We start from the raw sequence: 9,135 nt of genomic DNA on the forward strand, positions 1-9,135 counted from the left end.
CAAATGTTTTCCATATTTATTTTTATATACCAATATTAAAATTATTTTTTTGTTCAGAATAATCAGTGTCCAGAAAGTTCCTGTCCGCAAAAATCGCGTCCAATAAAATCCAAGCACCATTATATAATTATTATATATACATCATATTTTATTCACGAATCTTATTTTTGATATAAAAAATACAAAAATGAAAAAAAATAAAACATTAAATATTCTTTATAAATTACCGGCTTAATCACAGCTACCGTGACTACGGACAAATTTAATTATTAACGGTCATTTTTTAAATTTACTCGATAGCTGGCAACACTGCTCGCACTTTGCTCTACATTTATTATTTAAGTCGATTATAAATATTTCGACAATATTTATGTTGAATATTTAAACTTTATTGTGTTTTAATTAAATACATACTTAATTTATACAAAAACAACAGTTGTACATATAAATTTACAGAACTAGAATCGAGTAACCCCCACTACGCATCCATGCCACAGCGGGTCTATAAAAGGAGGGTCAAAAAAAATTTTCAGCATTCGTTCGCAGTCGCTCGTTCCGTACGCTTCGGCTTTTGATTATCGAAAATGACTGGTCGCGGTAAGGGAGGAAAAGGATTGGGTAAAGGAGGAGCCAAGCGTCACAGGAAGGTGTTGAGGGATAACATCCAGGGTATAACCAAGCCTGCCATCCGCCGTTTGGCTCGCAGAGGAGGCGTCAAGCGTATCTCCGGTCTGATCTACGAAGAGACGAGAGGCGTACTGAAGGTTTTCCTAGAAAACGTCATCAGGGACGCTGTCACCTACACCGAGCACGCTAAGAGGAAGACCGTTACCGCTATGGATGTCGTCTATGCGTTGAAGAGGCAAGGACGCACTCTTTATGGTTTCGGAGGATAATTTATTAACACCACTGACTTATCAAAAAAGGCCCTTTTCAGGGCCACCAAATTTTCATATCGGTTTATTTGATTCCATCAACGAGTATGGCCAGTTTGTAACATGATTTATTTTTCAGCATTATATTATATTATATATTCATTATAATTGCAGTCAAATGCATCTTTCGAGACGATTATCTTCGGTTTTATTCTAGAGTTCGTGCTTATAACGAACAATATCGATGCTTATAGTTGCTTCAGTTAATTTATATATGCCTCTCAGTAGGCTTACTCGATTACGAAACAACCGGGACAGCTAAAAAAAATACAGTCCCAGGGGATTAAGTTAATGGTGTCTAAATCTAGCACAATTGAAAAAAGACATTAAATTAAAAGAGCTAGTATATATTCCTTTAATAATTTAATATATAGTTCGATAAATTTAATTGCTTATGTATATGTAGTAGTAGTCGTCGCGTCGTTTGTCAGGTTGGCTTTAGCTCCGGTCACACGTCTCTCTGAAATGGCGGGCGCCGTTGGATCTCCCACCTGCTAACCCACGATCGCAATGCACGCCCGCCATTTTCAAGTGTTGCCACTCTCTGCATTTTCACCGAACTCACAATTTATTGCATCTGCCGTCGGATAATAAAATGGCTTTATTTATTAAAACTAATGATTAGAGTATTATTATACGGTAAGTCAAATAATTACTTTAAGACAGACAGAAAAACAATTTTAAAGCGTAAATTTATTCGAAAGTATATTAATCAATTAATCTTTATTTTAAATAGTTTAAGTAGTATAGTTTTAACTTTTAATTGAGTTAAAAATTAAAAAAAAAATTCGATTGTACATTATTATTACGATCATTACGCTTTGTTTTATTATTACGATTAATTTTTGTTACATATACATATATACCAGATTCTAATAAATTCAGGAAACGGAAATTTTGATACCGTTTTCGTCTCAGTTATATTATGTTACTAGGTAGTAAGTCTAGGGTTGCCATATGCAAAAAGTGAAGAAGGAGGACATTTCAAAATAAAACTAAACTTAAGATATAAACTTGTATTGTAAGGGTAAACAATAACTTCAAAATTATAATAATTTTTATAACACACTATATAAAATTACATTTTTTACCCAAAATATATATAGTATATATGAGTAGTATCACCTTACTGACTCCACATAAGTCCACTCCATTCCTTGATCCATTTAGAGTGAATATCAGTGAAAAAACCCTCTCAACGTTTGCGGTACGAGTAAAAATAAAAATAAAATTGATTGTACAATTTTACATCATCAATAATAACACTTCTTCTTTACAAAAAATCAAATCTTCATATTTGTACTTATTGTATTGTTTAAGTAGCATTTATTCAAAATAACTCACACAGTCGTCGGTCGATTTCAATTCTGTTTCGCAGCATCCGCAATATGTTCACAATTTCCAGTACAAAGTTATTTTTTTGCATAGTTTTATTAAATACATATATTAAAAAATGTGTGAACCACAAATATACTTCTAAATATAAATTTAAAAATAAAATCTCTATGTAAGGCGGCTAGTCTTGTTAATTCATACTACACAAACATTTTCAAAAAAGGAGTACATTTTAGAGTTGACGGAGGACATTATATTATAATTGAAAAAGGAGGACTTGTCCTCCTTCTGGATACCATATTGTAACCATAAGTAAACCTCACTCCAATAAAGTAGCAGTTTTTGCTAAATTATTAGAAATGTAAATAAATATAAAAAAAATATAGTAGTTGAAAAAAATCTTGTATTTTAGTTATAGATATATGTATACATATATAACTTCAAATTATAGTTAATTTAATAAATTTTAGATTTTTAAGATATTTTTAACAAATCAAGAAATAAGAAGAATATGACTTTATTTAAATTTTATATCTATTGTATGTATAATATATTTTTTTGATTACATCTTTAGCAAGTAAATAAAGAAAAAAATGCAGATATAATGTTTCCAAATAACTCGTCAAAAACCAAGATTTAAATAATTCCCATTTTATTTCAATTTTTTAAAGACATGAGAACCAATTTTTTTACACCAATGAGTATTTTTTTATAAAGAATAAAAAGGCGTAAAGACTAATACGTATCAGAATTTGTTCTTACCTTTTATTAATTTATTTCTTTGAATAAGTTATTATTATGGTAAGATATTCAAATAGAAGGAAATATAAATTTTTAGGTATATGAGCAAAATTAGAAATTAAAAAACGTTTGTGCGTATTAGTTATTGACATGCAAAGTACCAACTGGAGATGTATAAATTTATTGAAACTGCTACATTTAAATAGCCACCAAATGTACAAAGTTAATTATATTAGTATAATTATATTTTAATATCGCATTATTCTTAATTTTCATTGCATAATAATAGATTTTTAGTTATAGAAAGGAATAAATAAAATGTAATACGTATAAAGAATTCGCTGTTTTATCACAGTTGCGTTTAAATATTTTTCAACGCTTAACGACTTCACCGATATTATTTATTATTTTTTTAAATTTAAGAGAACTTTAATGAGAATGAATATAAATTATAAAATATGCGGGGAGTTAATCAGATCATTATAAAAACGTTTTTGAAACTAGCATTAAGTGAAGGAATAGAAGTACTCTTATATGGAATAGCAGTTTGATGGAAAACTGCAATTTTATTGTGTGCTTTTTAAATTTAAAACGTAAGATGAACGTCTCTTAAATGTATTTCATTCGAAAGCGGTAGTTTTATATGGTCAATTACGGCAAAATTGGAAAGAAAGAGTTGATATTGAAGCAGAAAAGCGAACGGAATGAAGCTAAAAGTGTCGGGCGTTATAATGATTTCGGTGCGCTACGTACGAATTCATATACCGAGAGTCGATCGAGACTTTGCTAAATACGTTTTGCTTCGATTATACAATGGTAGACACCGCAGTAGAAACCCCAGCTCCGGCGACTCCCGCCAAGAAGACCAAGGCTGCAGCAGGAGCCAAGAAAGCCGTTAAGAAACCGACGCACCCTCCGACTTCGGAGATGGTCAACAAGGCCATCGCTGACTTGAAGGAGAAAAAGGGCTCATCGTTGCAAGCCATCAAGAAGTACATCGCCGCCAACTACAAGGTTGATTCTGATCGAGTAGCTATATTCGTCAGGAAGTACCTGAAGACAGCCGTGGAAAATGGATCTTTAGTCCGCACGAAAGGCTCTTTCAAACTAGAGGCCAAGAACAAATCGACCGCCGCCAAAAAGGAAAAAGCACCAAAAGCGAAGAAAACAGGCGTCAAAGCCGGACGCGTCGAGAAGAAGAAGCCGGTAGCAAAGAAAGCTGCGACTCCCAAAAAAGCCGCGGCCAAGAAACCCAAAGCAGCAGCTACCCCGAAGAAAGCTGCCGCCGCCAAACCTAAAAAGACTCCGACCAAGGCAAAGATCACTACCAAGCCGCCCACTAAGAAGCCGAAAACGCCCAAACCCAAGAGGGCCTCCACAGGCGCACCCAGAGGCAGACCTGCAGGCAAAAGAGCCGCCGCTAAGAAGTAATATGTCCAAAATTCGACAAAGGCCCTTTTCAGGGCCACCAATATTTATATCAGTTACATTATATTCTATGCTTTATTTAACTTGAAAATCGCACATTACTGAACTCCAAATTTAAACCGAGTAAGTTGAAAATGAATAAAAATAATTTAATTTAATAAATATAAATTTCTTATAATCAATTTTAAAATATTTATTTAAATAGTAATATAAATTTTAAACGCTCAAAACCTAGTCTTGTAAACTTGTTATCCATGGTTCTCAATCTAAAAAGTTTTGTTTTTTTACATTTACGTACTTTCGGACTAGGTAGTAATGATTATGCGTATGAAATGTATTATTTTTATTAACAGCTTAACGACAAGAATTTATTTGCCGAACTTTGCTTGGTGGCCGGGCGATCTCACGGAAAAATGGCAAACAATTATCTTTTTCTGTAAATTCCCTATAACTTGTAAACCAATTAAGATATTGTATTCAAATTTAATATGTAGCTTCCTTATGATTTTTCGCATAAATACCTATCAAGTACGTCATTTAACCAGTGTTTCTAAACCTGTGGGTCCAATTTGTTTGAAATAATGGTTTCGAAAACAAATTTATATCATTGGCAAACATCTTACAAATACAAAGTAAGTGAGACTCTTCAATAGATTAGTATTAATTACCTGATTTTTTATCACTTTTTAAATTTAAAAATAAAAATTTTGATTTGTTATTTCTGGGCCACCATGTCTGACCATTTGTATGCCCATACTCACGAAATAAATTTACGGTACACTTCACTAAAAATATTTTGCTTATTGCACTTAAATAAATTAAAAGTAACATGTATGCTTTCAATATATTTTATATTCATCATTTTCATTCTTTCCATAATAATAATTTGGTATTATATAGGTGATATAAACAAAAAACCAAACATAAATTCTCAGAACAGTTTCTTTCTAATTATATTGCAAGCCCCGCAATTTCTTTGAGCGAAGGCCAACACCATTTCTAAAAGGTTCATTGTTGATAATTTACTACCTGCACTTGCGATAGATAGATTGGCTCTAATCTTAGGAAAGATATTTTCTACTTAATTTTGTATTGGTTATTTACATGAAACACAAGTTAGATCAGCCCACAATATTCGCATACACTACAAGGTGTTAAGCAATTCACAAAAATATTATGATAATATTTTATTTAAGAAATTATTATTAAAAAAAATAGTTTACGATTTTATCTAATGTTATTGTTAATTTATTATTCTTAATCTTATAACACATCTAAGCACTATATTTTTTACCAGCTTAACGCCCGGTGTTTTTTGCCTAACTTTCCTTGGTGGCCGGGAGATTTCGCGAAATAATAGCAAGAAATTACCTTTTTCAGTAAATCCCTAAAACTTGCAAACCAAATAATATATTTTATCAAAATTTAATTTGTAGCTTCCTTATGATTTTTTGCATAAATATATTGTAATTACGTCATTTAACCAGTGTTTCTAAAACTGTGGGCCGCATAATTAAGTGATATAACGAAAAAAAACTTGTTTACAAATATAATATTAAATATTTACTATAAATTACAATCAATGTTATTCTAAAAGGGTAAATCGCCACTACCTGTCCCGTCTTATCAGCTTTTAAGAATTCATCTATTAGGGTATATGACACTTTTTTTATTGTGGAATTCCACACAGATAAAAAAATGCATTTTTTAATCGAAGTAAAGCAGTATATTTAGTCTCCTCTAAACTATCGGTCGAAACGTATCGCGAAAATTGCTCTTCTCTCTGTGATCCTTTGTGATTTTGATTTGAAATTTTTATTTTCAATCACGGCAAAATGGACGAAAGAAATTAAGCCTTTTTCGAAAATTTTGAAGACGCGTTGTTTAACGCCTCCAGTGATTGTGAACATAGTGATGTGTGCGAAAGCAATTCTAATTCAAGTGTACGTGAACATAGACCGCGTGTGACAAATTTGCACTCATCCAGTTCATTTTCTTCATAATGACAAATGTTTTTACGACGCCAAAAAATTTAGTGAGTGCAAATTATTATTTATTATAAATGGATATTTTTTATAAATCGTTTATACAAAAAATTTTAGAAGCATTTAAACATACATATTATTAATTTAATTATCACATTTTTAAGCTAATGTGGTGTTCAAAAAAAAATCGTGCACTAATCAACGTTGTCAAATTTCAAAAATTCCTTTAATGATAATTTAACTATTTTTGTAAATACGCAATTCACTGTTTTTATTATTATTAACCAACTTTTACTATAAATTATCACTTATTATTAACAACAACAATAAATAAAAATATAATATTCCACAATGCAAAAAATATGGTCACTAAGTGGAGACCGTTGAGACCTTGGAGAACCGTTACCAAACAACACACTACCCAAAAAATATTAGAATATAACAAACTAAAATGCCCCAAATAGGCGACGACTCGTTGCAGTGCGACGCAGTGGGATAAAACGACTCTTTTTACGAAAAATTAAAGTAAAATATAATTTATTTTATATTATGTAGAAATAGTATACTACCATCTCGCATTATAATATAGGGGGTAAATTGTATTGTATTTTTAATAAAAGAAGACGCATAACGCAGGACGTATGGGCGAGTACAGAAGGTACTCTCAGGACTCGTGGGTGAGTCCTTGGTCGTTAAGCTGTTAAGTAAGATGAATGAATAAAATAGAAGCATGAAATGTATATAACCGATAGATTTAATTGTTGGCCCTTAAAAGGGCCTTTTTGTCATGATGTAGAGACGTTAGTTTATGCCTTTTTTTCGGTTTTCTTAGGCAAGAGAACAGCTTGGATGTTAGGCAGTACTCCTCCTTGGGCGATGGTTACTCCGGAGAGAAGTTTGTTCAATTCCTCGTCATTACGGATGGCTAGTTGAAGATGTCTGGGGATGATTCTGGTCTTCTTGTTGTCGCGAGCGGCGTTACCGGCCAACTCGAGGACTTCAGCGGCCAGATATTCCATAACGGCGGCTAAATAGACGGGAGCTCCAGCGCCGACCCTCTCGGCATAGTTTCCTTTCCTCAAGAGACGATGAATACGTCCCACGGGGAATTGGAGTCCAGCGCGGCTGGAACGGGACTTCGCCTTTCCCTTGACCTTGCCTCCTTTACCGCGACCCGACATGTTGAGTAATGTAGTGTACTGGAACGACTGCGGGGCGACGAGCGTCTGTGAAATTTTATTTTTTGGGCTGTATATTTATCACTTTCGCGGTGCGCGCCGCTTACCCCCACCGTTCCGCCGAGGTGAACGTCCCCTCCAGCGCTAGCTTGTCCGATAGCGAAGTATACCCGACGCAAAACTTCGAAATTTATTCGTTCCGACGCAGCGTCACAGCGAAGTCTAACCATGGCACCGAAAACCAGCGGAAAGGCGGCGAAGAAGTCTGGTAAAGCCCAGAAAAACATCACTAAAACCGATAAGAGGAAGCACAAGAAGAAGAGGAAAGAAAGTTACGCCATCTATATCTACAAGGTGCTGAAGCAGGTCCACCCTGACACCGGCATCTCCTCAAAGGCGATGAGCATCATGAACAGCTTCGTCAACGATCTGTTCGAACGCATTGCGGCTGAATCTTCTCGCTTGGCTCACTACAACAAGCGTTCCACCATAACCAGTAGGGAAATCCAGACTGCCGTCAGGCTTTTGCTCCCTGGAGAATTGGCCAAGCACGCCGTCAGCGAAGGCACCAAAGCCGTAACTAAGTACACCAGCTCTAAGTAAATGACCGTCACCATCTTTCAACAAGGCCCTTTTAAGGGCCACCAAATATTCCTTTCGGTTTACATTTTTTTCATGCTAACAAAATTTTGCTCATTACATAATAGCTAATGTTCGTATAAATAGCTTTTTTTCTTCAAAATAGGCCTAGTGTTGTCCATCGTATTTACCTAAATGTCATAATACTGAATAATATTTGCTAGAAAAATTAAAAACATCCATAACTCAGCATCATAAAAAACGCTTAAGAGGTAAACAATATATTTTGATTTTACCTGTCCTTAATTTTGGGATATAAATTTTAAAGAAGTGAAGTAAGCATTACTAATTTAATTCAGGCTACCGCATTATTTTTATTATTACCTAAATATTCGCTAATTTAACACGACTTCATGAGAATAGCGGAATTTTGGGCGAAATAGTTAAAGAACACTAATAAAATTTTGTCATAACTCGTACACCAGACTACTACTGTGTAAATGGTAACGACCAGCTACGTATCAGATTGAAAGGAACTGGTGAAGTTAGAATGCCGCTTTCTTTTCCTTCCGCGATCAAATTGAAACAATCTATAATTTGCTTATAATAGCAGAATATATTTTTCTTTTATTTAAATAAAAGAAAAAAATCAGATACAAGAATAATTTTGACCAAGGAACCAAATTTACCTCATCGCCTGTAGTTGTAAATTTAACTTAGTTTCTTGTAATTATTTGTTTAAAAAAGAGATGTAGTAGAATCGATTTTGAAAAGAACCTTGCCAACGTCTTAACGCATGTATTTGAACTATTTTCATACTGTAATCGTGCATAAAATAATTGCAGCAAGCTACCGCCTACTATATTTTGCCGATGTATTTGTATTCCACTTAAAGCTAGGGTTGTAACTGCGCTTCATAGGAGCCAAATCTAATTTAATTCATGGAATTACCCA

General features: G+C 33.6%; 4 protein-coding genes across 4 annotated transcripts; 3 read left to right on the forward strand and 1 right to left on the reverse strand.

Annotated features, from left to right (window-relative positions):
* Window positions 1–526: 526 nt before the first annotated feature.
* Window positions 527–896, forward strand: LOC148228620 (histone H4). Its single transcript, XM_088199392.1, has one exon. The coding sequence runs from the start codon at window positions 585–587 to the stop codon at window positions 894–896; it is 312 nt and encodes a 103-aa protein (XP_088055518.1). The 5' UTR covers window positions 527–584.
* A 2,910-nt stretch (window positions 897–3,806) lies between these two features.
* LOC148228621 (histone H1-like) lies at window positions 3,807–5,512 on the forward strand. The gene has a single exon (XM_088199393.1). It carries the CDS (start codon window positions 3,825–3,827, stop codon window positions 4,440–4,442), a length of 618 nt encoding a protein of 205 aa, XP_088055519.1. The 5' UTR covers window positions 3,807–3,824; the 3' UTR covers window positions 4,443–5,512.
* A 1,718-nt stretch (window positions 5,513–7,230) lies between these two features.
* Window positions 7,231–7,614, reverse strand: LOC148228622 (histone H2A-like). Its single transcript, XM_088199175.1, has one exon. The coding sequence runs from the start codon at window positions 7,603–7,605 to the stop codon at window positions 7,231–7,233; it is 375 nt and encodes a 124-aa protein (XP_088055301.1). The 5' UTR covers window positions 7,606–7,614.
* A 216-nt stretch (window positions 7,615–7,830) lies between these two features.
* LOC148228623 (histone H2B-like) lies at window positions 7,831–8,205 on the forward strand. The gene has a single exon (XM_088199176.1). The coding sequence runs from the start codon at window positions 7,831–7,833 to the stop codon at window positions 8,203–8,205; it is 375 nt and encodes a 124-aa protein (XP_088055302.1).
* Window positions 8,206–9,135: the final 930 nt, after the last annotated feature.

This window comes from Plectrocnemia conspersa, unplaced genomic scaffold (assembly GCF_051122295.1).
Source record: "Plectrocnemia conspersa isolate PC_06_02 unplaced genomic scaffold, ASM5112229v1 ptg000012l, whole genome shotgun sequence".
Lineage (NCBI taxonomy): Eukaryota > Metazoa > Arthropoda > Insecta > Trichoptera > Polycentropodidae > Plectrocnemia > Plectrocnemia conspersa.